Below are 27,920 nucleotides of genomic sequence, written 5' to 3'. Positions count from 1 at the left end.
AGAAGGGAAGACGGAAAGGCAGGGAGGTTAACCAGACTGAGTCCAGTTTGCTACCCTACACGTGGGGAGGGGAATGGGGAGTGAAAGACTCAGAGGAAGAGAAAGAACTTAGGTGTAGGATGTCTATAGTCGGGCACTCAAGTCTGTTGCCCTCAGGTAGCGAAAAAGCGCTCGAACTGCTTTCTGGGCCAATGAACTGTGAGGCCAGGCTCCCAAGATCTTCGCTTCCGTAAATGGCCTGTCATCCAGTCTATTTAAGGCACACTGGAGAGTCTCACGTCAGAAAGTGGTTTTGGCACGTAAAACTCCCCTTATTTTTATGATAGGTTCGTAAAGACGAGTCGATCGTCGTGTGTGGCAACTCGCGCCGCATCACGTGGCCGTAACCACTGCTGTTTGTGACGCCAAGGTTTGTGCTCACGAAGGGAACGTACTCGAGTTTAACGTTTTCTGGTGTAAGGCCTCCGGGCGATTGACAGTGTGAAAATAAATTAACAAGCAAGCAAAATGGAACTACACTAGCATCGCGAGAAAGGCAGGCAAGCTTCGCATACTTGGGACTTTCGGTCACGACGTGCTGCAGTAGCTTTAAAAGCCAGTTTTTTTTATTATTATTATCGTCGTCGCGCAGAATTGCTGACCATTCTTGTATTGCAGAATTGTGCAAGCGTCGAAAGGAGAATTTTTTTTACAAAGTAACAGCTTTCTTTCCGCTAAACGCCTGCCCGCGAACACAGCAGAGTAATACAGCGCACATGAATAGGAACGAAAGCCGGCGATATCGTAGCTAATGAATGTGTTCCCATGTCCTGTAAGTAATCAGCGTCTGTGCTTGCCACTCGAACCGGCATCGTGCGCCGAAACAAGCGAAACCGTAGCTTTCGTTCCGACGAGCAGTTCCGTGCACAGCGTGGACAGAGACTATAACGTTAGAGCGGCGCCTTTGGTGGGCGTTACCGCGTGAATTTCAGGAGCGTGAGCATCGTTACAATGCAGAAAAGGAACCAACCAATGACACGAAAACACCGAGTGGATGCCGAAGTTATATATGGCTTGAGCATCGGAACGCTTGCTTCAGACGCGCAGCGAAGACTGCAAGGTAAGGGTGGCGGCGCTTTCATTCACATTACCTTTGAATAATTAGAGAAAAAAAAATGGTAGTATGTAGAGAGTCCTATTCCTTGTTAAAACTTTGTCACATTTCTGCCGTACTATGCGCAACATGGTTTTCATTCGTAAGCATTTGTTATTGCAGCCGGAGACTGCAATAACGCGTTGTTGCTAGAGCGAAATTCTTCACACCTTTCTGCTAAGGAAAAGCACAGTGGGCGTGTTAGGCACATGACAACGGCACTGGAGGCTGCTTGTGTAAGAATTCGAGAGTGTACCGACGCCACGTCAGCATTTCTTGTCAGCCGTTTGTTTTTCGAAATAAGAGATTCTAACCAATCTCCCTCTGTTCTTTATTTTTCCGTGTAAACTGACAGCAAAGGTAGCGAGGTTCTTAGCAGCGAGACGTTATTCGCAAAATTGTGCAGTACGACTCGCAAGATGCGGAAGCAGATGTGCAGCGCGCTGGCTAATTGCGGAACCTTCGTCGCACGTATGTACTAGACCGGTGAGCATGCAGAAGTGTACGGACCGCAGGCTCTTACAAACAAGCAAAAAAAATGTTCTTTTCCTAGACGCACAATTTAACATCGAGCGCACTGTGACGTTCGTGTGGTGAAGTTCGGACTGCAGCAGCCGATTTCCCTACACGTGAATAAGCTGCGGCGAAATCCATGTTCCGGCAACCCGTTGTCCGCGGGCCTTTGCTCATGCGCGTGCGTGCTTCGAAGTGTTGGTCGACACGCGTCTCCGTGGTCTGTGCTCGTGGATAGGTGCACGCATGTCGTCTGCTCGCCCCATGCAGATGGCGTTTCCGCTGGGGTGGCAGCTGACCGCCGCCTTGATGGTTATTGCGGCAGCCTCAGCGCACGCCTCCTGGACACGCCTGTTGACGGATGTCATTCCCGGACTGCGAACGACGGTAGCCACACCGGAAACGACTCTCAACGAGACCGGTGAGAAGAGTGCCGCCCACTTAAGCCAAGTGTTTGGTGCGGTCCGGAAACTGCAGTTTAGGCTGTCCGACAAGCATTGCAACATAATTGATAAATACTCGCTTTCTCCATATTTTCTTGCGTAATGCGAGGCGCTTAGCACGTTTCTACGGTGTCTTCGGTTAAGTAAACGAGCATCCTTGTTTATATTTGTGCGAATACTGGGCATGTTATGAGCGATGAGTGGCAAATTTCAAAATGTGTAGCTTCATATAGCTTCTCCAGTAAATTACTTCTGGAAGCGCTCCAGATTTTTTTTTTTTTTTTTACGCACGACGTGAATTCAGCTTGCTCTCCTCGGAGAAATGTAACCAGTTCCGAGGTGTTATTTCCCAACGTGTGGGGCGAAATGCATAGGCGCCCCAGTTTTGTGTTTCGATTCATAAATGCGCGTTTTGTTAGAGTTACTGGAACGACAGTGCATTTTTACGGCGAGTTTGATGGCCCATATCTCCAAACCGGCGTCATTCTTGAAATTCATTCAAGCGGCCAATCAATCAAAATGCTGGCGTCCGGAGGGCATATCCAGCAATGGATCGCCACCGTTTATAAAGCTAGCTTCTTCTGTGGGTTGACTCAAGTCGTACGGTAGACCCCGGTTACACTGCGTACTGGTGCACCGTGTCGCGTCCAGGGTATCGAACCGGATCTTTACCATGCTTTGCCCTCCAGAACGGATCCGGAATTTTTTTTTTTTAATTCCGTAAACTTACGAATGATAACTCCGTATGAAGCACGGCTTGTATGCCTGCGGACCTCGGATAATGGAGTCGTCCCAACTTTATATTGTGTGCAAATGAGGGCGCGTTATGTCTGTCCAGCGCGCAAATTTTAATGTGCACCCGGGGGTCGACCAATGACAGCGTTACGCGCATGTTTTTCAGTTTCGTGCCGTGCTGAAGTTGGCGCGAAATCAGTTTCATGAGATGAATCGTATGCGATTCATCACGTGAGCCGCATACAAACGTTGCACGCATACGTGCGTGCAGCATGTTTCGTAACGTGTGTGCTTTAATTACAGGCAATTGAAAGTTATCAGCCTCTTTATGTAGACATATCGCAACGTGCATACCGCTATCAACGGATAACCAGTTCATTTATAAAGGGTTCAAAACTATACCACCCACTGCCGAGCTTCGGACGCATGTGTGGATCGATGCGAAACTTTTACAAGTGCATAAAACATCGCTCGCGTTCGTGGTCCGCTATCTATACCTTATGGACATCAGTCCTCGTAGAAATGTTATACCGTTGCCTTAAGGATACCTGGCAGTACATCGAGGCTAAACATGTAACACCGCCGTCTCGTAGACCCTCTACGAAGAAAACCTCTGAAACAATGCCATTCTAACGTCTATCTGCTGTGGTAGCCAGTGGCTATGCCGTAGAACAGCTGAGTTAGAGGGCTTTCTGCCTGCCGGTGGTGGTGGAAAGTATTTATTACGAAAGAGACGTGTGGACTCGCGCAGGAGCCCTACATACTAGGTGGAGTCCCTAGTCCGGGACCCCATTGGTCGAAGCCGCCAGCCTGGCCCTCTTGACCAAGGCCTTTTGGGCATGAAGGTCTGAGCAACCAAGGAGGGCCGCCTCCCAGTCCTTTCGGGTAGGGTTGGGGTGGGGGGGGGAGCCGAATTTTGCCTGCAGGCCCACACCATGTGATAAGTGTCAGCCACCTCGCCGGGGTGACCGCGCTTCGTTAAGGGCGGAATGCAATAAACGCTCGTGTACCGCGCATTGAGTGCCTCGTAGTCCGGTAGTGGTTTTGGAACGTGAAACGGCACAATTTAATTTTTCTTTACAATATAAATAAGCGGATACCAATGATTGCCCCGTGTCTCTAGCTTGTCGCATGAGAACTGTGCATTTAATATTTGTATGCTTACACCAGAAAATAACTCTCCCCTTGTAGGGCCAACCGCGTTGCACGAATACGACCAAGCGGTAGAGGATCTTCTGGATTCCATTTTAGCAGCGCACAACTTGCCCAGCGATTCCGGTCGAAGACGAGGGAAGCGCAGCACATCACTCGACGTCTCAATCAAGGACAGTCTCGGTAAGTCGCGTATGGACGATTTCGAAATATCGGTAAACTTAAAGCGTAAGCGTTGCTTTAGGTGCACGTTAAGGAACCCCCAGGTGGTCCAAAATTACGATTCCCAAACTACGGCGTGCCTCATAATCGGATCGTGGTTTCGGCACGTGGAACCTCAATTTATTCTTTATTAGGGGGCGTAATCACCCAACAGACGCAAGTTGACATGACACCACGAGCAAGCATGTGTTACAGTGCAGAATTGTGGCGCCCACTGAAGCTGTGTTTTATATCATAAATCGTAATTGTATATGTAAACAAATTCCTCGGGCTACCTTTCAAACGTAAAGCACTTCAGCGATGCTACAAGGTAAACAAGTATTTTATTCCAAGTTTCAACCGGTGGACCGATCTTCATGAGTGTTCACAAGAGAATGTAAACCCTGATGATCGGTCCACCGGTCGAAACTGTTGAAATACTTGTTTACCTTTTAGCATCGCTCAAGTGCTTACGTTTGGAAGGTAGCCTGAATTTCTCTCTACATATATACGTATGTATATATTTATGGATGTCTTATACTCGACTGTAACCATATTCGCCCGAGTTTCACTATTCTTATTGGTCAAATGTGATATTCGCCAACCTCTAGATAAAACCAAAGCTATTGTGGTTAAAAGGATCATCGTGCAATATGCAGAACAGTAGCGGCAACATTCATTGCTTCCTCGAAAGTTCAAACCGCTGTCCACATCGAGTAAAGTGCCCGGAACTTACGAGGTGCTAGGTTTTACGTATTCTTTTACATAGCAACTCTGATTTACAAGCCGCCAACGTCATGAATAGAATGACGCACACATACTACAATCAGAAAATGTTCACACCCTGTTTTTAGACAAGTTTATTACAAATAAACAAGCGTGAAACGTTAGCTGTTTATCTTGGCCTCGATTCCGAAAAGCACTTCGAAGATGTTTTCACAGCCGTGTTCACTCAAGAACCTTGCGAATTCGCCCATGTCCATGTGGTGGTCCCTACTAGCGTTTTGTTTAGTGTTGAAAGCAAGCTCGGAAAATTTTTCGAACTTCCTGAGACTTCCGACATCTTGCCCATCAACTACTTCCACGTCTTCCTGGTGCTTCAGGCCTATCCTTTTCCACGTGAGGTTCTTTATCGTCGACCAGGCATTCAGGCACTCTTCCAAAGGGCCTTCGAAGCAGATTATTCCGGGCTTGCCCGGGAGGCAAAAACCAGTCAAATTTCCTTCCTTTCCGCATTCGAGGATGAGCCTCCGCTTATTCTTGTTGTATATGTGGTGACTGAAAAGTCAAACAGATCGTATGAATGCGTAATGCGGTCAGAACTCCGTCGCAAAACGAAAAAGCGCTTTACGAAAGCTTACCTAACGATCCACAACCTTGTAAACAAACGCTGGCTGTTCAGCACGGGCTCTTGGGTGACTGGTGAAGCGCAGAACCGTGGGAAATTTTCCCTGATCCAGTCGACAGTGTCGCCCACAACCAGCGATCCAGATGGCTGTGAGGCGAGGAACTCCAGGGCTTCCTTCGTCAAGGCAGTATGCATGGCTCTATCCAGGCAATCCGTTCTGATTGCGATTTCCGGTGACGCTGAAGGATAGTTGTGCGGCAAATGAACGTCCAGGTCTATTGGTCCCTAGGAAGAAAATCGGGCGCTTATTACATCCACCGATGCGTAAACAGCGCAACACTCACCGCTTCCGTTCTGATCGTGAAGTTCAAATCTAAAGAAGACGTGACCCCGTCGCATTTTCCGTCCAGAAAATCTCTGAATTCGCTGACAGCATGTGCACCCAATAGTTTAAATTCGTCGCTTCGAGGGTACATGCTTGATAGCATTTCAACTTCTGCGAGCTGTAATCCAAGGTTTTCGCTTAAGCTCTCCCGCTCCATGGTTTGTTACGGTATCAATCATTCCGCGGAAAGACTGAAGAAATTGACGTTAAATCACATGTGAAAACATACCACATGCTGCTACTGCCTGCGCGGCGCCATACTTGCAAAAAGCACACAGCAGAATGGGTGCCGCCATCTACCGGGGTCCTATATAAGCGCATAAAATGGCGCTTCATTTAAACGTACAAGTATTCGCCACTCGGCTATTTCGAAGTCTGCTGTTGCTTTTCAGTAGCACCTACGAACCCCTTATATGCATGATGCCGTTGTCCTGACAAATTTAGCGAAAGGCAATTTCAATCCGGGTCTTGAACTGAAACTATCCTTGTTCCAGTTATCGTTCTCGTTAGCGAAAATCGCAATTTCGCTTCTACTGCTGAGCGAGCAAAAAATAACAGGTTCAACCAGTTTAAACAATGTCTTTGCATAACTTACGAATTACAGGAGTATAAAATAATTGTGCCAGGACGCGACGGTGCTCTAAGCTGCTATTCCTTCAGGTTACATCCCAGGGTCACGGCACTCGATAAACCCGTTTTCATTGAACGGTCGTGTCGGTGTGCTCTAAACTGTTGGCCCAGCTAGAACTTGCTTCATGTCAGATTCTGCATAGTGACACGTCAACTTGTGCTCACCCGATAAACATTTCACCGCCTAACAAATGTTATCGCACAGCGCAGGACGCGCCTGGATGTATCGGAAGTGTCTGGAATGCTATCGATGGCTCCATCCGCTGTCTGTCGCGGAATCTTGTGTAATCTGATTTCATGTACGAGCGACGCGAATGGCGTAGAACTTTGTGGAAGACACGTGGGTCCCAGCGATTACTCTTGAACGTTCCACGACTGACGTATAAAAAGCCGACGCATTTGACCCGCTGATTTCCGACGATCGCCGACCTTGTTCGCCGCTATCGTTGTGCTTTAAGTGTAACTTGCTTTCGTGGGCACAAGTTCGCCCACTAAAACGCTAGTTTCGCCATTCAGTTTTGCTTTCTTCACCGTCACTACCACGTGACAAGTTTTCCACCGCTGGACGACTATTTCGCCCTCACCATTTTCGCACGTTGACGAGTGTATTACTGACACGAGTCCCTTACAACGTGACACCTTCAAAACCACCTTAGTAGAGCTACAACTAACATGACCGTAAGCTCGTGTGCATTCAGAGGCCGCATAGTTAAGTCATATGTTCAGACAATGCATCGAAGAAAATCTCCCGAGAAGGTTGATAGCCTGAATCGAAAACTATTCATTTCGATCTTTTATATTCGTTCTAGAGTGAAAAAATCGTAACGACCCGGTTTAGTTCAGTTTAGGTACCTTGGGCGCACTTCAGTGCACCAGTAGGTAGTTTTGGTAACGCCTAATTTACCTTCCGGCTTCAGAAAACCCTGAGGATCAGTTCTCTGCAGAAATGGTTGCAATCCATTGCTGGATATCCCGTTCGGAGACCGACCTCTTGATTGAGATCAAGTATTGCCCTGAATGTATTCCAAGTTGCCTCGGTAAACTTTTTCGCCGATACGGCCAAGAAGCTAATGGCCCTGTAATATGAATTAACATTAGCATTTTTCGAACTATGTTATGCACTTCGTCCCTCAGAGCATATCCAGACGAAAGTAATCGGTCTCGTAATCGGAAGAGAAACGGAGGTATGCGAGGCTCTGCTAATTAGAACTACGTCTTACTTGTGGTAGTAGAGCAGAACAGTACCGAATGTGTCGGGTTTTGCGTGGCCTCTGAGATTGCCACATTACGCTTTCAGTTCTCGTGCAATGATCTCAAATGTCTCGCTTTTGGCGCACTGAGATGCCGGCGCTCGTCCTCCGACTCGCGGAACGCTTTACGAACGAGCAGCTGAAATTCACGACAAAAAGCATTTGGTTCTGTGCATTTCAATTTACTTTCATAGACTTCAACTTGAGGGCGAAGTTCTGACTTTGGTGCATTGGGTGCACGTTAAAGAACCCCACTATATGGCGTGCCTCATTATCGGATTCCGGTTTAATTTTATTACTTCAATAGTTGAGCAACTCGAAAACACTCGTTCGTATCGGCTTGCTAGTGCACAGCCAGTGGGCCCCGGAAGAAATGTTGGTGGCGTCACCTCGCTTATATGGCCACACTCGCTTGCTTGTTCACTCTCAGTAGACCTTCTCGTTGCTTTTGTCCAAGAGGCGGGAGGTCTTGTAACTCTCCTTGTGGCACTTTCTAGCCAGCTTTGCTATTCTGTTTCTTTCAAAACTACAAACCTGGTGTGCGCGTCTTCGCAGGCGTACATCGTCTTCAGCGTCTTTCGCCGTTCTCGGATTTGTGTGAGCGACAGCTGTCTGTCAGCTTCGTGCCTTACGCCGGCGAACCTTATGTGGTGTGCGTTTCTGCGGGGTCAAGAGACATACGACCGAGACTTACCGTGGGAACCTTGACGGTAAGCCCGTGACTCGCCCTCATTCCCCCGTTTTATTTTGCCCTTGCCTAAATATTGTTTTCTTACAGGGCAGCAAGTGGACTCCTGTTGCTTATACGGATTGCGTTGACCCGAGAAATGTTGTGGGATTTAGCTTTAATAACAAGCTCTACATCGTAGCCGCTGATGCTGGACTTCCCAATGGCGCTGAGCTTCAATTCTTTGACAAGGACACAAGGAAGATATACATCGACCACACTATCAACAGCGCTTCTCCGACTTCCGCTGCATTTTGGAGAATGTTCGTACTGCTACATTATTTACTGTGCGACACGTGAGGTAGCACAAATTAAACATTGCATCTGCCTTTGCGTACCCGCAGGAAGTCGAACGGAGAATTCAACCTGGCATTGGCGAACTCCGGGAAGGAGACGTTCACTTCTATCTACAGCTGGAGAGGTATACCGTATTTTGAAATATTTGCCCCGACTATCCCCATTGCAATCTTTCGCGATCTCACGCCGTGTCATACAAGGGCCCTCTAGTCCCTTTGGTACATAAGTGACAGCTAAGCATTAAATTTGCAAGTACTTTCATTCCGTGCATTTTTTTTCGTCATTAACGCGACAGTTTAAGGTCACATGAGGCTTATGTTCATTGACAGAATCTTGTATTCCTAATACTCGTCAGGCAAGCAAAACAATTCACAAAGCCGCATGGCAGTGGCCTGAACATGTTACATGCTCACAAGAAAGCATTAACAGTGTTTGCAAAGCAACGCGTCATAACTTTCTATATTGCGGCAGCGTTGAATATATATTCTAAGACGACGTGTACACCTGATGTACTCGCTGAATAGTAATCAGACTAAACTTGAGCGTCGGGACGCTTGCAGCTTCCGTCATACATAAGTGAGGTGACCTTCTGTTTCTACGCAAATTTCTAAATGTTCATGGAACCTGTCTATGTGTGCAAGTGCTTTTAAGCACATCACACTTTATTGGCGTACGTAATCGTAACCCATACTTTCGAAGCTGAAACATCGTGCAAGCCTGTGCGCAGAAGTCCACACTTCGTCAACATCTCCATACTTCTGACATGATCTACGGTAGACTGCCTTGTCGTGCCGCCGCGCTCAATACAGGTTACTTTGTTGAATTTGGACATTCTCCGCAGCCACATACTTCGACAAGTATGCCCAAGTGGAAAGCAGGGTAGTGTGCGACCTCGAGCCGTTCTCCATTCACAACCTGGACTTCTTGGCAGTAGTCAACAAGCGCTTCTCTAAGGACACCGCCAAAGTGAGCACGGTCATCTACAAGTACGACCTGTCCCGAAACACGTGGAAGACTCTGCAGCAGATTCCCACGTACGCCGCGACGGACGCAGAGTTCTTCACACTGGGACCGGACTCTTCGACGAAGGAGTTCTTCTTGGCTATCGCTAACCAATACGAACAATGTAAGACTTGCCTTTAAATTTTGTTGAGTTCATCGCTTCCACTTGCTCTATTATCCCGGCACGTATGCATATGTGAATGCTACGATTCGCAAACGTAGAGGTTCGAGCGAGTTGGCAGTGCACGACCGCGTATTAAATTAGGTGTACCCGTACTCTTCTTAAAACGGTCTCCTCGGTGAGATAAGCCCACGTTCAATATCTTAACTCGGAGTTGTACAAAACTCTCATTCGGCTTGAGAAATGTCTTAAACAGTCATTACTTTTGCATAATTAAGTTCTCGTGCGGTGTTCTTTGGTTCCTTCCAGAATTTCAACAAGAAAGCACGGTTTACAAGTCACTATTGCAGTTACCGCTCATGCCCATGTTGTCACCATGTTAGCTCATCCTGTTAATAACGAAGACGCCATTTCACTTCGTATACATTTCGGTAAAACGGCCGTATTTCGTTCACCACCCGTGTGACTCGTCATGGAAAGAGAATAACACTGGTAGGTGAAGCCGTATACGTGCGGTGTGCCACGCAAGCCCACGGTGTACGAAACGCCCTCGAATTGTGCTAAATCTTAAAGGCTATTTGCGCGGCCGCGGTGTCAATGGCCTGATGTGGTACACAATCTTGAGACAGGACATCACATTTCGCACATAGCAGAACATGCACTTGCTAACCGTGTTTCATCGTATGAGCAGCCTGGAAACAAAGATAGCGCGACAACCTCTGGGTGACTTTAGGACTTCTTGGATGCGCTAACGGCATCTCTGATTCTACAACCGACCTCGCTGCCTGTAAAGACTTGCTACTCGCAAGTGTGCGCTAATGATTGACGTAACGCTCAAGAGGGGCTTTTCTCTGCATAGCAGTCTCCTGTACAAATGAATGCTCAAGACAGGTGAACAGCTCAGTTGGACACGGCCGCACTTAAAGCAATGTTTTTTTTGTGTGTGTGTGATGGGGAAATTTAGGCCTGTTCATACGGAATGGGTCATATCATTCATGCATATGCACACGTTAAGAGGCGTCGTCACAGTGACAGCGAAACTTGTTTGCTGCAGATGATGACCACCGCAACTACGCAGTCAACTCGGTCGTCTACAAGTACGTGGACGGCAAATTCGTTCCGTTCCAGTGCCTTCACACTACGGGTGCTACCAAGATCGCCGCATACGAAGGCGCCGGTGGCGAGTTTCTTCTGGCCGTGGGCAGTCTGTACGAGCCGGTGCATCTCTATCAGTTCAACGGCTGGCACTTCGTCCTGGCCGAAGTTCAGCACACCCAGTCGACGATAGGACCCGGCGTGCACGACTTGACCTTCCACCTCCTGCAGCCTTCTCGGGATCTGCTGCTTGGTGCGCGTGCATGTATTTTCCGTCCGCTTGCAGCTTTGGGCACGTCGCGCTGCCCAGCGCTCACTTTTGTGTGAATGTCCATATACGCATCGTACGTGCTTGTGTAAACGACTTCCAGCTAACGCGAATAGCTCAACTATAACTCGTTTCGCATACAAAGGGCTCCAGCCCCATCCAACAGCTCCCAGTTGGATATAATTTCAAACACCATGTGGCGAATGCACCAACCATAAAGTAAACCAATCGCTAACGCTGTGCGATGTTGAACCATGTTTCATTGTAAACTAAATATTATGATGATTATGTTCCACTGAGTTCTAACACTGAAAATTTCAACGACTACGACAAGGAAGATGGTTTGCGTTTCGTCCTTCCTTGTTTGTAGTCTTTGATATATTTCGTCTTGCAACTCGGCCCAACGTAATCGTGAATGTGCTCCAGTCAGCCCTGTTCATCACCCTACTAAATATCACGATGTCGGTAATCTTGACCGCCTTCACTTCTGGACCTTGCACAATTGCTATTTTGCGATTCTTGTCCTCCCTAGCGACTTGCCGTGTGCTTAAAATATTGGCTGAATGCACATTAGGACAGTAAAGCTTTGGTAACATAATACGCAAAATGCGATCGCTCGCTCAATTTCGACCCCACTACCCTCGCTGTTTCTTTTCTAATTTCCTCTTCTGCGGTCCAGTAAGAGCTTTCAGCTCGTTCATGAAAAGGATTGTGCCACTAGCCTTAGCATTCATACCTGTGAGCGGCCGTCAGTAGCTTATTAGCCTTGAAGAACTCGTCTCGTACAATACGCCAACGAAATATCAAAAGCTCGAACGACTTGCTTTTTGCACGTACTAGTTGGAAGTCCAGTGGTTTCCAGTCAGTGCCAGCACGTACTTCAAAAATTCCAACACTGCACCTTGTCTCTTTGCATTATTCGTATTATTGCTGACTAAGCTTGAGATGCTTTCTCCCTTCCCAACCAGCCGTATCGAACCCTTCGACTGAAGGTCCAGGCGCGTACAAGGTCGACTTCTACCACGACAACCAGATCCAGCGCTGGTACGACGACAGCCTACGCTGGTGCATGGAGTCCTCGCAGCTGGCCACCGAGGAGTCTGCTCAGAAACTTGTTTCCCAGTTAGACCAAGTGTACTACGTAGATAAGCGTGAGACCATACGCATTCCGGGGGAAGTAGTTTTCCAGGACCTGTACGTCCAGGATGCCATACGAGCTCAGCAGGTGAGTCTCAAGTCACCATAATGTGCAGTTGCATCCTCTGTATGCGAACTAGTATGCGAACTGATGAATTCTTTTTGTTCTTTCTCTCGCACCTTTTCTGCCATTGCTCCATCCCCCTGTGCAGAGTAGCCAACCGGACACTTAACCTGGTCAACCTCTGCCTTTCACCTATTCTGTTCTTTCTCTGCATCCTTCAGCTACTTCAGATGGCAATCTTAGGCGCTCGATCTCGCACTAAATTGCACCGCTATACCTACTCACTGTCGAAAAGTTCGACTTCATTTGATCGGGCTGTACATTACCAAGCCAACATTACTATCACTGCAGTAAAATGCTTTAAGAGCCCAAGAAATTTCACGAAAGGAATATTTGCCGTGGTGTTTTAAAGCAATGTTTCAGAGCTTTGTCACGTAGTCGTATATGTAAGAAAAGTCGCCCGCCCTTTCTTTTCCTTTGTCCGCGACCTCTAGTGCAACCTTTCCGCTTATGCACCGTTCGTTGAGATTAGTACTTTCAGTTTCTTCCTTTTCATTTTCAGTTCGAAGAACTAGCGTCTGGGGAGCGCTACCGCGTTAACGATCTCGAAGAACTTGAGAAACTCCAAACAGAGCTGAACGCAATGAAAGACACCCTACGTGGTATGATGACCGAACTCCACGATGCTTTGAAGCTGACCGGGGACCAAACGCTTATCGGTATGCTGGGTGTTCGTTTTGACCGATTGACCATTTTCTTTTTCCCTTGAATTATATTAAACTGATGTGTTCAGTGTAATGCAGCGCCTTCTCGGACTTCTCGACTACGAAAGTAAGATTAACAGGTAAAAGGTTTCGAGTAGCTCGCAGATGGAAACTTTGCAGAACTGGCGAGTATAGAAGATAGCCTCAGTTAGGTGGCAACCATTCAATCCAGAGATTTCTGTCGACCGCTATTTCGATTTTGCATTCCGCATAAAAGTCCAAATAAGACCTCGCCTTGCCTATAGCTTGAAGCCTTGCTACCACCCCAGAAGGTGCTAAATGCGAGGCGGTGGTTCACCTGGGTTTATATTTTCCGACACATTGAGGTTGCGACTTTTGCTGCACAACGTGGCTACGTATGCAAGAAGCACAGTTAAGCGCACAGTCCGACGTAAATGTTCTGCGACCTTTGTGAAAGCTTTACACTCCCCCTTACTCGTGACCGCCGTACTTTGTACCCGTGTACCTGTTGCTTTAATTTAGGGCCATTCACTGCGTTCTCCCCACTTGATCACTTCAATGCGAAATGAGGAAAAGACGGACTATAGCGAATTCATTCATTTATATGATGCCACAGTAACAACTTTTTTTCGTGTTGCCCAGGGGACTATCATTTTGATCACCTCACACTGGACTGTCCGGCGCACGGCTGCCAACTTGGTCAGCTCGAGACCATTTACCTGAACAAGGAGGAAGTCTCCAACCTTCCAAGCCGCCTGTTTTTCACCAACGCGCCTCAGTTCCCCAACGTTCCCATGTCTTTCGAGCGCCTCAGTGTGCAGAGCTTGCAGGCAGACGGGCCCGTCAACGGACTAAACGTCTCGACTATCGTCACAGTCTCTGGGAATCATGCTCTCAATGGCAACATCCGCTTCGCGAATCCGGTCCATGCCCTCAACGACGTCGTCACTGCTGGCCTTAGTGGCGTGGTCTTCTCGCCTAAGCATCTCCTTCTCACAGAAGGCGACCAAATTCAGAGTGCAGAACTCACCATGATAGATGCTACTGCTCATGTCTTGCACGTAAGCTGCTCTTCAGTGCGTTAACGATAAATCTATACTTTTACCCATGAGCGCGTGAATACGGAAAAGGATGGGGCCCAACTGTGGCTTTTCTGCAGGTTCACTAGTGGACTGCTACTGCGAGAGAGCAACTTTTGCACTTCCATTAGACATCCTCGTTATTAATTTTATGCTAAAATCTACATATGGGCTATTAGCCACATCTACTGCAGATTTTTTTTTTTTAGGTGAACTGCAGTGGCAGTGATAACATAGCCAATGAAATCGGCTTCGTTCGGTGGTTCAATTGAATAATTGTTTGTCCAAAGAGCACTGCTATGAAACCACAATGCCGAAGACCATGACAATGTTGAAATATCGCCAGCACTTTCCTTCTAAAGTTATGTGTTCATGTAATATTTCGTACTTGGCTATATAAATGTATTGTTGTAATCGTTGAGGCAATCGTTGAGCAGCAAAGCAGACAACCACCTCGTTTACTCTGTGAATAGTCCTGTTTGGGAAGAAATGATCTATCGCTTATCTCTTGACAGCTGCCATCATTACCTGAATTTTATTTGCCGATATGTCTACTATGCGCAGCTGGATTCTAGGTCCTGTTCGTACGGGCATTCTTACTAAAAATTTAGCTCATTATTTCCGAGCGACAAAACGCATCTGTGTACGGTAGCTCGAAAGCTCGCACCAAAATGACATCCTTTTTTTATCCTTAGGTTGCTGGATCTTGCAATGGCATTAGCATAGACAAATTCTACCGGAATGCATTGACTCGTCATGGAAACCACGTCATAACTGGTCGCAAAATTGTGCGCGACTTCGCTGCAGAGGGTATGCTGCAGATCAGTGACTCGGGACTGTTCAACAATGTTAACCTGCATGATCTCTGGCGCTCAGTGATGTGGGTCCACGGACACCAAGTCGTCACAGGTAACCATTCCAGAACAAGTTAATCTTCATGGTTTGGAGGCTTAGTGTACAATTCATGATTGCTGGGAATTGTGCGTCCGCTAGCTTTGGCTCAAGGTTCGTCTCATAGCTCTTATCATTACATATCTTCTTTGACCGAATTCATTCTCATACTGGTACTATGAAATTACGACGAATAAGCTGTGTCCGAGTATTTGTCGAGCGCTCCTAGTAAAGAAGTGAAATAGTCCGGCAGCATGCAGATTATACTAGTGTATAATATAGAGGCGAGTAGCATGCTGTCTTTTCATGCTACTCCTTGAATGGCTGTCTAAAAAGCCATTGATATTTGTGTAGGTCACATGCGCTTTATACTACTCAGGGCAACGAGGAGATAAGCAAACTTCCTCACTGGTGACGATGCTTTGCCATATATGCAGGGACGACAAGTATGGTTCTACATATAGCTCACCCATTCAACTGCTGTTCTGAAATTTCGAAATTAGTCGTTTCGATGTAACCGAAATGAGCACCAACCAGTTCATGGAGCAAATAAGTAGCATTGCTTGCCCTTTTCACTTCAGCTACCCACGAATATATGAATGTCCAGTTCAGCGACGTCAGCGTCCGCGGTACTGTCAATGGTCTCCAGATACCAGGGCCTGACGTTGTGTTGGTCAACCAGAACGTCACAATTACGGCTGAAAAAGTGTTCCTTGCCGACTGTTCAGCACGGGAGCTCCATGTAAACGTCGCTCTCAATGGAATTCGGCACATTCCGCATCCGACCTCTGGTGCGTACAAAAACTCTGCGCATATTCCACATGACCAATAACTATTCTTTACAGACTGGAAGGGTCAGCTTGACATGCTGGTGAAAACGCCAATACAGCGGATCACAGGTAAACAAAATGCAATACTCTCTCCTGCCGCTCTCAAACGTGCATACCCTTTTACAGGGCGAAAGACATTTGCCAGTTTACATATCGACGGACACAGCACCGTTGGACGTTTTGTCGACGGTGTGGACTTATCCCAGTTGGCCGAATTCTTGCGCAGGCGACGCACCACCGTTATGAATGGTAAAAAAAATTGTGAATAAGCCTTTGAGAATTGCTCACAAATACTGCTTCTAACTTCCGCCTTAGGGACGTGGACATTCAAAGGCAAGGTTATTTTCGAAGATAAAGTAACCGTTACGGGACTAGTCAACGATCGCAAATTGGACGACTTGTATCGCTACGCCATCCGCATAGACGCACCTGTGTTTCCAAACTTCAAGAAAGTTGTCTTCGCAAACAACGTGCAGGTACGTTGCAGGTAGCCTTAGTGAATCTTGGTTTTTAAGCTTGCTCTGTTGCGCGCTGCACAGGTACGGAATCTCACTTGCCGAGACATCAATGGACTTCACGTACCGTCGTCCTTCGTTCTGCGGCGTGGGCCGAAAGTAATGCACGGTGAAAAAGTGTTCGCCAAACTCAGACTCGCTGGAGAAGTCGTCGTTAAAGGGCTCGTCAACGGCGTCAACCTCGGTGTCTGGAAAGATTCGCTTCTGACCCGCGGTAACCAGGTATATCTTCGACTCGTTAAACACCGCTTCACCCGGTGAATGTTTTCCTGCGAGGCATGCTTCTAGGCACAACGTAGTGGTTCAGTCAATGCATTAACAGTCGTACGAGAATCGTTAACATCACGCAAATAAGTACAGTTTAGTGGCAAAATGTCTGCGCTGACAGCTCACTGGTCTTACGATTATGGTCTTAAGTTTTATTTTCCTGATAATACATGGATAGTCGTATCCCTCGCCTTAACTAAAATAATATATACGTTCAACATCAGTTATAATTGGTACTATGCCCGTTTTTGTAGGCTGTTCGTGCTCCTAAAGTCTTCATGAGAAACCTACACGTAAAAAACCTTGTCGTCGAAGAGTCCATAAACGGTGTGGCCATTGCTGATCTCTGTCGCCTCGACGAAAACTGCTTAATCACTGCTCCTAAGGACTTCGAGACGCTAACCGTGGACGGTGGGTTGACGGCCAACAATTTCATCGTGAGAAACAGGATCAATGGTGTTCGTGCAGCGGAACTTCTTCAGGACTCCATGCTTTACTCTGGTGAGTACTGTTTTTGTACACAGCGTTTTCGCGTACTTTCATCGTTCCTCTAATGATTTCATGGCCTGTCGCCGCTGCTTGCCTTTCGTTATTTTACCAGCTCACCAAGTTGTCTCTGGGCGCAAGATTTTCACCGGCAACTTAACGGTTCCACGCCACGCTAACGTGCGCACAAGCAACTTCTCGGGAGTCTCGCTCGGCGAACTTTACCTGGACGCTGTTCAGCTGAAAGGAAATCAAGTTATCGCAGGAGAGAAGGTATTCTCCAACACCATAACGTCGCCAAGGTTTGAATTCGAAACTCTTCTGGATGGTGTCTCACAAGATGACATGAGCAATTGGATGCTTCAAGGAGTAGATCAAGTGATCAGTGGTGACATCGTCTTCGAAAACAGTCTGGAAGCTCTCGGGCCACTCATAGTCCGTGGCACTATAAACGAAGTTAATATACAAGAACTATTCAGCAAAACTGCTTTCAAAAACGAGTCAACGATGTTTGCAGGCCCTGTTAGGTTCGAGTTCCTCGGCTCCATGGCTGATGTGCATGTGAGCGGCACTGTTCAGGGCATTGATGTATCTGAAGAAGTTGTCGACGCCACAAAGAACGTAACGGTGTCCGGGAGAAAGTTCATGAAGAAGGGATTCAATGTTGACGGAAACATGTGGGTCAGCGGACTTGTGGATTCGGTCAAAGTCGAGGAGCTCTGCACAAAAGTGCTGACTGCCTCCGGCAATCAATTCGTTGCCCCCACGACCGTCCTAGGTGATGTTACCTTCCACAGGGGTGTGAAGGTCGACGGGCTCATCGATGGTGTGGATATGCGGGAGCTGGATTCAACTTGTGCCAAGACACACGTTCCTGCGACACTGCGAGGAAGCAAAAGGTTCAGGAACATCGTAATCGAAGGGGTGAGTATACTTATTGGACAGTGGGAGTTGAACACCGATGCCGGTACACGCGCCACTTTCGCGCCGCCGATTTTCCATGTGCATTGGTTTAGGCTTCAAGTGCTGTAGACGCTAATGTATATGAATTTACGTGACGCGAGAGTCGTTCCTTAACATTACTGATTTCAGTTTAGCTCATACAGCTAGTACATCAGCTTGCTTGTACTTTTTTTTCAGCCTGTGACACTCCGGGGTACATTAAACGGCTTCAACTTCGACTATCTGAAAGATCATTACATGAGCGTTTCCAAAGACCAGATTGTCGAAACCAAGCTGAAAATGCACGCTGCGCATATACATGGTATGTCGGCACACAAATACAGTTACGTTTGTGTGTGGTTCGCCTTGGTCTAATTCGGTTCGCTTTCACATCTCAGGTTCACTGCATTGCGGCAGCGTCGAGGCTCCACTGGTGAACGGGCTCAGTTTGCCTTCATTGGTGAGCTCTGCGTTGCGGACAGTGGGCGATCAGACCTTGTCCGTGCCCTGCAAGTTCCACAACGCTGCGTTCGGCGGTAAGCCGGTTGAATAGCTATTAGCGTTATCATTCCTGTTAGTGCCTTACATCCGCACTCCTTTATTTACATAACTCTACCTCGACCACATGACAGCGTGGTATTTTAGGTATTCTGTAGAGCATCCGAGCCCCGCTCGCACAACTCCTGCCATTCTGTCCGCCAATGGCGGCACCTTGTGTCTCGATGTTCTGCTTAGTTTTATGTCCTTCGTAAGTTTAAGCTAAAAGGTCGTAGGGTAATCTTTCTAAGGAGAGTGACACGCGAGTTTTTTATTCTACAGGGGACGTGCATGTTAACGGAAAGATCAATGGACTGCAGCTTCCACTAGACGTCTTCACTAAAGTCCGCACCAATGTGGTCTCCGGAACGTTGACAGTCACCGGAAACACAACCATTGCTGGCACCCTGACTATGCCGGAGTCTGCGCGCTTGCAGGGCGTCGACGTGGCCGCTTGGGCAAAGATCGCCGTATTCAACGATGGCCGCGAATACAGAATTAGCGGTGCCAAGACTCTCCGAAATGTACACACCGGCAACGCAAAGTAAGGCCCCTTCATTATCTCTTCTAAACCGAAGCTTATAATCGTCTACCTTGAATTCTAGCGTCCAGGGCACCGTGGACGGAATCAAGGTATCATCCAGTGAACTGCTGATGACGTCAAAGGAACAAGTTATAACTGGAAAGAAAACTGTACTAGGCAATGCAGCTGTACACGATCTCCGCGTCACGGGCTACCTGAACGGTGTCAACATTCACGAATTTGTTCATCAGGCCGTACGTGCTCTGCCCGTGACCCTACTGCACACCACTTAACCCTATACATTTTTTGCAGATGCTGAAGAGCAGGAACAACACGGTTACTGCCCCTAAACGGTTCACAAGTGGATTAAGCATTGCCACACTCCATACGACAGGTCACATTGGAAACGTCAGCTTACGAGAGCTGAAGCAGAGCATCAGATCTGTCGGCGAACTGCAAGCGCTCACCCGTCAGCTCGGACAACACAAGAACCGAATTAATGAACTCAGCGCCGCATTCCAAGGTATATATTACTATGGCGCCTAAATGCAAACTTAAGTCGCTTCTGCTTCTTTCGTCCCCAGAACAAGCGGTTCTCCTCGCCTACTACGAGCAGATATTTGTCTTCACTGTGGGTCCATCCTATTCTGCCCTTTATGCTCCTCTGCGAGACTCTTCAGATATATTCGTTATTAGTTCACCGGCTTTTCGTCACCAGCCCTGCGGCATTCTGAAAATCTTCAAACTCCAGGGGCCGTACACGAAAGCACTCCCAGTGCAAGAGGCAAGTGCAAACTAGTAATGAGTTCTTTAATTTCCCATTTCATGTCGTCTTTGTCACTGCTTAACTAACAATATTTACAAGGTGCGCTAAGGAAGTAAAACCCTATAGTCTCTTTCAAGAATTTACTTCTGTTGCAGAAACTTAATCCTCCCACAACGCTCATCATTCGAAGAATTTTTGTCAAACACGCTTCGCGGCCCAAGTCTTGTCGAATTTGTAGACAAAATAGGTTGAAAAGAGCTCCAACTCGTACCTACGAGTCCCCAATGATCGTCGGCACATACAAGCTAAAGAAATTCTTTTTGGAATTATAGGTTGAAGTCTCCAAAGTAAATTATCAGCTAGTGCTTTAGCTTGCGTATCGCAGAAACTTTCAGAGCATTGAAGCGGCTTGGCGGTTCCTCCATAACAACTTGAGCACATTGCGTGCATCACTGAACGCTCTTCCAAAGCGGCTGCAGATGAAGGCTTGTGAGGAGCATTGAAATACCATTTCTTTCATTTTTTTTTTTGTACAGTGCAAAGCATTGGCCGCGGGTGAAGACAAAAGTAGGTGATCAACCTTCTGACGGGGTACTGATTGCGCTGTGCGCAACGGCAAGTGTTTGTTACAAAGTCTACTTTGTTTTATAAATATGAAGACTAGTTCTGTCATACAAAAATGCTGAAGTTACACAATAACAAAGTACTAATAACATTTCACGCATTTATTAAACGTTGTTGCCACACATTGTACAGATCATTATAACGAGGGACAAAATAGGCAGTCGCAGCAAGTTCAAAATGTGAGACAACAGTACACACATTTAACCGTACCCAAATTAGACCGCATATCACTTCACATATTTAACAAATAAGTGAGCGAACATCGACATTTTTTAGCAGTTGCACTTGTTTGTGCCTGTTCAATTATGCCAGGGTACTCACTACACATTCATAATTCGAGTTCATTGCTCGTTTTCTGTGATTTCTTCGCGCTCTACAAGTCTGTGCGTTTCACGCAAATTATGGCCACTGTTCCTCCTCGGGAACTGACGAGCAAAGGCACTGAAAACTCTCGATACCTCGCAATATATGTATTCTCAATTTCATTTCATACATAAGGCAGCAATGAGTAATGCTATGCTTTGACATGGTCCAACGTATCAATGCGATTTCCGGATTTGTGTAGTCCAATTGCTTCACTTTGTCATGCAGGAAGCTTACCTTGATCAGTTTTGTTACCTGTTCCCCTCGTCAACACGCAATGACCAAAATGAGAATGCATAGTGGAATACAATTCCTTCTTTAGCCTAGTTGCTAAGAAATGACGTAAACGCATAAGCCTGCCAAGCGACTTTGAGACCTTTTGCTGCGTTATGTATTTTATTCTTCGTCGAAAACGACATCTATTTTGCCTTCGCATTTTTAGTTTGTGCGAATTTATGCGTCTCGTCTAGCAACCAGTTTGTAGTTTCGAGCTCCTCCTAGTTAGCCCCGGAGATCTAACCCCAGGCCGTAACCTTCTATACGGTGACGACCACCTGGCCACATTATGGCAAGCACAAGGCCATTAGCAGCTGCGATAGAAAAGTGCTCCCAGAAACTAGGAATGTTTTTATCGTTTCCTCTTCACACAAATGCCATTTCGTTTATCTTCTTTCCTCCATGATAAGGAAGCCTTCAAATGCTCAACTTAATATCGAGAAATGCCGCTCTTATCTGCGCTAATAGATACCCTCCTTGACTCCGCAAGTTTCGTTGGAGGAAGCAATGCAAATGATATTTTAGCTTAAGCACTGTCTGCTCAAGTGGAACGTCAGTTTTCAGCGTATGTGGCCAAGTAGTTAAAATCTCAATGCCAGTAGCTTACTTCGCTCGTTTAGGTGAGCTTTGGTGACAAACTGCAGCGCTTGGCGGAGCTGCCCCATACGTCGTGTGGCAAAATGGTTGATAAAAAAAAAGGAACATGGTGACCGTCCTTCGTTTCTCACTGGTTATATAAGGTCTCTTGCATTGATTCGAGTCTTCGTGGAATCAATGGCGAACGCTGGAATGTTTGCGCTTTTTCCCCTCGGCTTCTTACAGTTAAAAATAAAATCGGGGTTGTTTTTCATGCGCAGGATACTCCAGTTGCCCAAGGCTCTTCACTTCACTTCTTATCCACTCAAGCAGCAGATTACATCATTGTCGTCAATGCAAATGCGGTCTCCTTGTGCTCAAAGAAAGTGCCCATCCTAGGTATTCATGGTAAGACATGCTGATATATCAGACTACTGTATGCTCCTCTCCACCCGATAACCCTTATAGCACCTGGTGCATTAACGGCCACATTAGTCGAATGTTTTGCAACAACTGCAGCACCCACCACCCCCACTTCCTGCATCTTCGTACTAAAATACTTGGTTTTAATAATGTCCTAGCAGTTCGACGCTCGTCCTTGAGACAAATGTGAACTACGCAAATTTTTCCCTAGTCACCGAGACTCGCCACCACCCGACATCGGGCCTGCAACGTGCCTAACATCTGTAACGTGTCCCTCTCAATTCCTGAACTCAAGTCGGATCTGTGTCCGCTAGACTTCAAGCAACTGTCGTTCACTTAATCTATTCCTACTTGGATCACGGTTACGTTAACCAGGTTAGCCCTACCAGTTACAAGAGCTTTAGCGGCGCGGATTATCGCATCGATCGCAGGTTTTGGCTCTTTATACAGTTCCGTCGCATATTACGTCTAAACATCTACAACAGCAGCACTTGCCACTTTTCAAGGTGCCATCACTTACGTGCTTGAACATCCGCATAATCCTTGGGTCACCTGCGGCAACTCGAGGGCATCCCTAGAATATTCTGCAGTGTGCCCTAGGTTATGGTTTTCACGAGCAACTGGTTTCTGAACAAGGTGCACTCACTACCAAGCTTTCGAGATTGGAGCTAAGCTCTCGAGCCATTGCAGAATTACCGGCTATGACAACACAAATGAAACTCTGCTCGTCAACAGGATCTCTGCGTGCCTACACCACATTACTCCACCACTCGCCACATGCCGCTTCGGCAATGCAGTTCACCGGGTCTCGCCCACTCCCGCTTGCTATTCGCTCGACCCTTCCTTGATGCTTCTCCTGCCACCAGGACGCTCCCGTGGCGAAGCAACTTCATCTTGGCGCATGTGGTAGGGCATCGTGTTTAGGAACGCTTATTCGTTATATTATTATTATTATTATTATTATTATTCGTTTCTCACCTGAATGAACGACGATTACAGGTGCAAATCTTGATGGTGTGTCTAAACTATAGAGCACTTTTTGGGCCGTTGTCCTTCTTTCAACAGTGGAGACGGTTACGTCCAAGTCTCAGCCACTTAACAAAAAAAAAAGGTATCCCGGGACATTCGTGAATAGTTTCAAGGGCAAGGATGCAAAAGCTTTATTGCGTTTTCTTGAAGCTGACTTGACTCTACGATTGCCTGTGATTATCGGTGAACGTAGCTCAGCGGGTTTGTACAGACTTCTCTTTAAACTCCAAGTGTAGGGGATCCAAAAGAGCGCGATCTTGATTGACCTCCCAAGTTTCCCTCTACAATCTTGCATATCTACCAGTTCATCGGTACATTCTGCCCAGTATATAGCCATGCGTAATGATTTCGATTCCCTATCGTTCGCGTTTGTGCCAGTTATACTGGTGCTGAGGTCTAACACCCGTTTAAGTTCGCCCAAAAGGCTTAGAATGGAGCGTGTAGGGTGTATGGCCTGTTTCGCTAGCTGCGTGCCATGGTCTACACTTCTGAAAGGCTTCGACACGGCGCCGCGGCCACGCATACTAGCCTGCTTTAAGAATGCGGCCATGCGCACATCCACCAAAATTAGTGCTGAAGCAGGTCCGTGTACACTACCGCATCAATGCATCATCTTCATGCCCGCAGACGCCGTCGTCGCAACGTGCTACTTTTATCAGTGCATATGCTTCGTGCTGCCACGTGTAGATTGACGCTGCACTCGGCATTGGGTACAATTTCAAAGCTGTTTCCTAACGTGGTTGCACCTATCAATTACACCCACTTAACATTTATATTTCACATTTAACTACCATGGCATGTACGCATACAATGGCATGTGCGCGTAGAAGGGATGTAACGACAGATTCACCCAGGCACTCCTCTGCGAGTTGTCAAAGTATGCGTACGCATTGTGGCACTTGCTCGTCTCAACACGTCCCAGTGTCATTATCAATGTTATGATAATGATTTTTTATCACTCATCCTAATATTTTTCAGGTGAGGGCTACAGCTCTGTAGAGATCTTCAGGTGGAATCCTACAACCAAATCTCTCAACCTGTACCAAGTCTTCAGAATGGACGCCCTGAAGAGCGTATCCCCGTTCAACTACGAAGCACTCGGTTGTCTAGCAGTATCCGCTGCCGGATACTTGAAGATTGTCTGTGTCCATGACACGTCCAAGGGATTCATCGTTCACCAGAACTTGCCCATTCATTACAGCCACGAGGTAAAGGGGAACTCTACTCAATTTGCTCATTGTTACTGCCCAGTTCTTGTACAACGTAACAGCAGGAGAAGGTCAGTACCGCAGTCTTACTTGTAATCGAAATACTAGGAATCAAGCGCGCTTTCTCTACTGCATGTTTTCTTGTGCAGAAGGAAATTGCGCAAGTTCTCTTAATAACACAATTTTAACAAAATAGCAGACGTCTATTTACAGCTACTTCGATGTTTCAACTTTTCTTTGAGTTGTGGTGTGACGCTGACTTGATATAGCTTGTCAGGTGCATACCGCGTGCATGCTATTTGTCGAATTGCTCTCGAAGAAAATTAGCCAGTAATAACTGCTCGTATCCACACAATTCGATGTTCTTTAATACATGTGAAGCATAACCTGTGCAGATCTCTATCTAAAGGCCTACGGTCATATTTTACATCGCTTCCACCTTTATCATTTCATGTTCGTTTATCTCGAGACGGGTCTCCCGTCTAGTACAATTTGGTGGCAGTTCTCCATATCGCTATTCAATAGCCTAACAAAAATCGCGCTGAATTACTGAAGGCGTGTCGCAAAAGGACTTCGTGGCGTTCAGTCTTTAATTGTTGCCACTTATTGCCTCATTCTGCCCTATTGTGCTTAGCAGCGGGAACATAGTCCCATAGAGACATTGATCTCGTGGCGCGGTCGTTTTCACTGTGACGTAATCTTCCCTCCAACATCGGGCCAGCGTGGTCCCGCATCCGAAAAATGGGTATTAAAATTGAGATACCCAGCTCCAGAAAATCTCTGCGCTCTCGCCCGACCTCCTCCATGTATGCCGGTATGGAAGCCATACCACATAAATTAACGTGGATCGCGATACCGCACATCCAGTTTTTACTAATATGTAATTAACGTAAAAGTTGGCGCCTTTATTGTCACCGGCTGCTCCTTTTCGAAGCGCAAGCGAAACTACTCTCCCGAATACGGACACTAAAGGCAGTCAAATCGCACATTTAACTGCAATGGCATGTATGCATACAATGACATGTGCGCGTAGAAGGGATGCGATGACAAATTCACGCAGAAACTTCTCTGCGAGTTGTCAAAGTATGCGTGAGCATTGTGCCTCTTACTCGTTGCCACGAGTCCCTGGGTCACTATCAATGTTATGAAACTTTATCCAGCCACTACAAACGACAGCGGTGCGGCGACACGAACTGCTACGGATGGCGGCGCCAGATGCGCTGACGACGTTCCGATCAGCATAAGTCGTTATCGCTATTTAATGTCTTATCCCTCTGCGTCGAACCATCACAAACCGTGATAAACCTAACACCGACAACGGCTGCGTATGGCGCGGCCGCACGGGCCGTATAAAGCTATCTACGATGACAGAGCGCAGACTGGTGATAACTTCGTATGCGCTTAGTTCTTAGTGCTTAGTTCTTAGTGCTCTTCGCTTAGTTGATGTTGCAGGGAGAGGCAGCACGAAGATCAATTCGCTCGCTCTTGCGGCCCCTATCTTGAAAGCGATCGTCTTGCGTGGCGGACGGACAGTTTTCCGCTTATTCTAAGCATACAAATGCTCGCGCATTTAAAATGTCCACGCAGGTATCAGCCCAGCTTTGTCCCAAAGACGGCTCTGTATTGATAGCCGTATCGGCCAAGCAGACCGGCCAGTTCGACCGCGTCTTCTCGTACCATTGGTCCCGGCGTGGTCTCCAGAAAATCGCCAGCATCGCCGCAGTCTCCGTCGGCTCTGTGGCTGTTCTTGGGCACCGTGATGCTTGCTTCGTGGTGGTCGGCCAGCGAAGTGTGGCCGGCGCGGACATGCCCACGTCGGTGTACAAGTACAGTCTCATTCGCAAACAATACTACCGCGTTTCAATCTCAAAGTGCACGTGCAAGCGTTTGGATATCGCTAATGCGGTTGTATTTTTGCGTCCAGCTACGTTCCCGGGCACCACCAGGAGATGCTGGAAGTGCAAAAGTTGTTCGCAGGCGACGTGCAATCCATCAGCTGGTTGCCATCGCCTGACGGCCGCACGACCCTAATGTTCGTGCGCTCTCGCGGAGTGGGAAAGAATCTCAAGGTCTACGCCTACAAAGGAGCTTCCGGTTTTCTTGAGCAAGAATCTCTTCACGTGGATGGTACGGTGCCGTTTAATGGCGTAATTGCCTTGTTGTTGACGTTGTTCTGCCTCGCTGCGTACACGCACACATTTAAGCGCCAGATCCCACAACCAATAAATAAATTCGTATTTGCTCTAACGGTGCACCTTTCGTCAAAAGTATCGGCTACGTCGCCTGCGACCGCCATGTTGGCCACAGGCTGTTTAATGGAGTTCCTGTGGTATGCCGTAAGTGACAACGCCCTAGGGAATGAAAAATATCTTGGTACTGACTCTACAGAGGTCTGGAGTGTCAGGGCTGCCATGGGAACCGTATCAGGAATCCTAAAGACTATTATCGTCAAGGTGTGGAGTAGGCCGCATGCTTTTGACAAAGACTGTACGTTTTAGTTAGCATACTGACCAATGGTTGTATTGCCGGCGGGGTTCAAGCTTTGGTCTCCGTTTGCGTCGTACCTAAATCTCCTTACGTCGTACCTAAACAGCCACCTGTTTTCATTTTCAGAATCCTTCAAGGAGGTACGGACTTTCCAAAGGCCCGATGGCCTGCACTTCGTCACGTTGTCGAACAGCCGCGAAGAACCTTCGGCAGTGATCTTGGCCTCCAAGGTCAAGGGAACGCCCTACAGCCATCCTTAGACAGGCGCTTGTTTAGCGTTTTTTTTCTTAACAAATTTTACAAATTCTTGAGTCTGACTCATCTACACTTGTTATCTAGTTCATAGAACTGTAACTACGACATAATATAATAAAATTTTACACGTTTTTACAACGCTACTGTTCGTTGTCCGAGTGTTACCTTCACGTATCTTGCCACATAACGCACGATAGACAAAACATAAAATTCATGTGCAGCTGCTCACTCGCGCGATATTACGTGTACGATATCGGTAACTAGCACAGTGCTATGCTTCTCATTACCGTTTAAGGAGATGCACAATGCTGACGCGCGTTGCACACAAAGCACAATAACCCACCACACTGGCTAAATGCATTGTGACAATTGTTGCACGCATTACGCCACAAGTGTTTGCATTGTTGGAAGGACTTGATTCACGGATGATTCCGGTGCCACTGCTTGCACCGGCTAAAACTGTAGCCGGATTCTTGATGCCAAAAAAAAAAAATGGATTAGTTGAACTTTCCTCTCAAACATGTCATCTGTACAGCATCATATTAAAGCGTTCATGCATTCAGATGAAAGGATCCGCTTCAGCGTCTCGCTGATTTCATTATAAGAGCGTCTACACTG

The 27,920-nt window shown here is 47.1% G+C and overlaps 2 protein-coding genes across 3 annotated transcripts in view; one reads left to right on the top strand and one right to left on the bottom strand.

Annotated features, from left to right (window-relative positions):
- The window catches only part of LOC135903923 (RWD domain-containing protein 2A), a 481,045-nt gene extending 474,849 nt beyond the window's left edge, over positions 1-6,196 (bottom strand). The window contains exons 1-3 of one of the 2 annotated variants that reach the window (XM_070535230.1): positions 5,869-6,196; positions 5,538-5,809; positions 5,033-5,454 (exon numbers count right to left, since the gene is read on the bottom strand). In XM_070535230.1, coding sequence (XP_070391331.1) covers positions 5,064-5,454; positions 5,538-5,809; positions 5,869-6,066 — 861 coding nt within the window. In that variant the 5' untranslated portion in view covers positions 6,067-6,196 and the 3' untranslated portion in view covers positions 5,033-5,063. Of the gene's footprint in view, positions 1-5,005; positions 5,455-5,537; positions 5,810-5,868 lie in introns of those variants that run through there. The other variant, XM_065434390.2, reaches the window with a different exon arrangement.
- Positions 951-27,445, top strand: LOC135903880 (uncharacterized). The gene is made up of 30 exons (XM_065434313.2): positions 951-1,099; positions 1,916-2,066; positions 4,015-4,158; positions 8,345-8,499; positions 8,568-8,779; positions 8,861-8,937; positions 9,655-9,939; positions 10,991-11,284; positions 12,268-12,524; positions 13,063-13,219; positions 13,868-14,286; positions 15,000-15,213; positions 15,777-15,986; positions 16,041-16,094; positions 16,152-16,274; positions 16,341-16,501; positions 16,565-16,762; positions 17,062-17,308; positions 17,409-18,217; positions 18,434-18,557; positions 18,634-18,771; positions 19,055-19,316; positions 19,378-19,549; positions 19,608-19,818; positions 19,880-20,079; positions 22,182-22,308; positions 24,331-24,560; positions 26,148-26,386; positions 26,485-26,687; positions 27,174-27,445. Exons 2-30 carry the CDS (start codon positions 1,916-1,918, stop codon positions 27,305-27,307), a joined length of 6,207 nt encoding a protein of 2,068 aa, XP_065290385.1. The 5' UTR covers positions 951-1,099; the 3' UTR covers positions 27,308-27,445.
- The last annotated feature ends 475 nt before the right edge of the window (positions 27,446-27,920 follow it).

The sequence above is a fragment of the Dermacentor albipictus genome, chromosome 3, assembly GCF_038994185.2.
Source record: "Dermacentor albipictus isolate Rhodes 1998 colony chromosome 3, USDA_Dalb.pri_finalv2, whole genome shotgun sequence".
In the NCBI taxonomy this organism is placed as follows: Eukaryota; Metazoa; Arthropoda; class Arachnida; order Ixodida; family Ixodidae; genus Dermacentor; species Dermacentor albipictus.
This window is presented reverse-complemented; position numbering and strand designations above follow the sequence as displayed.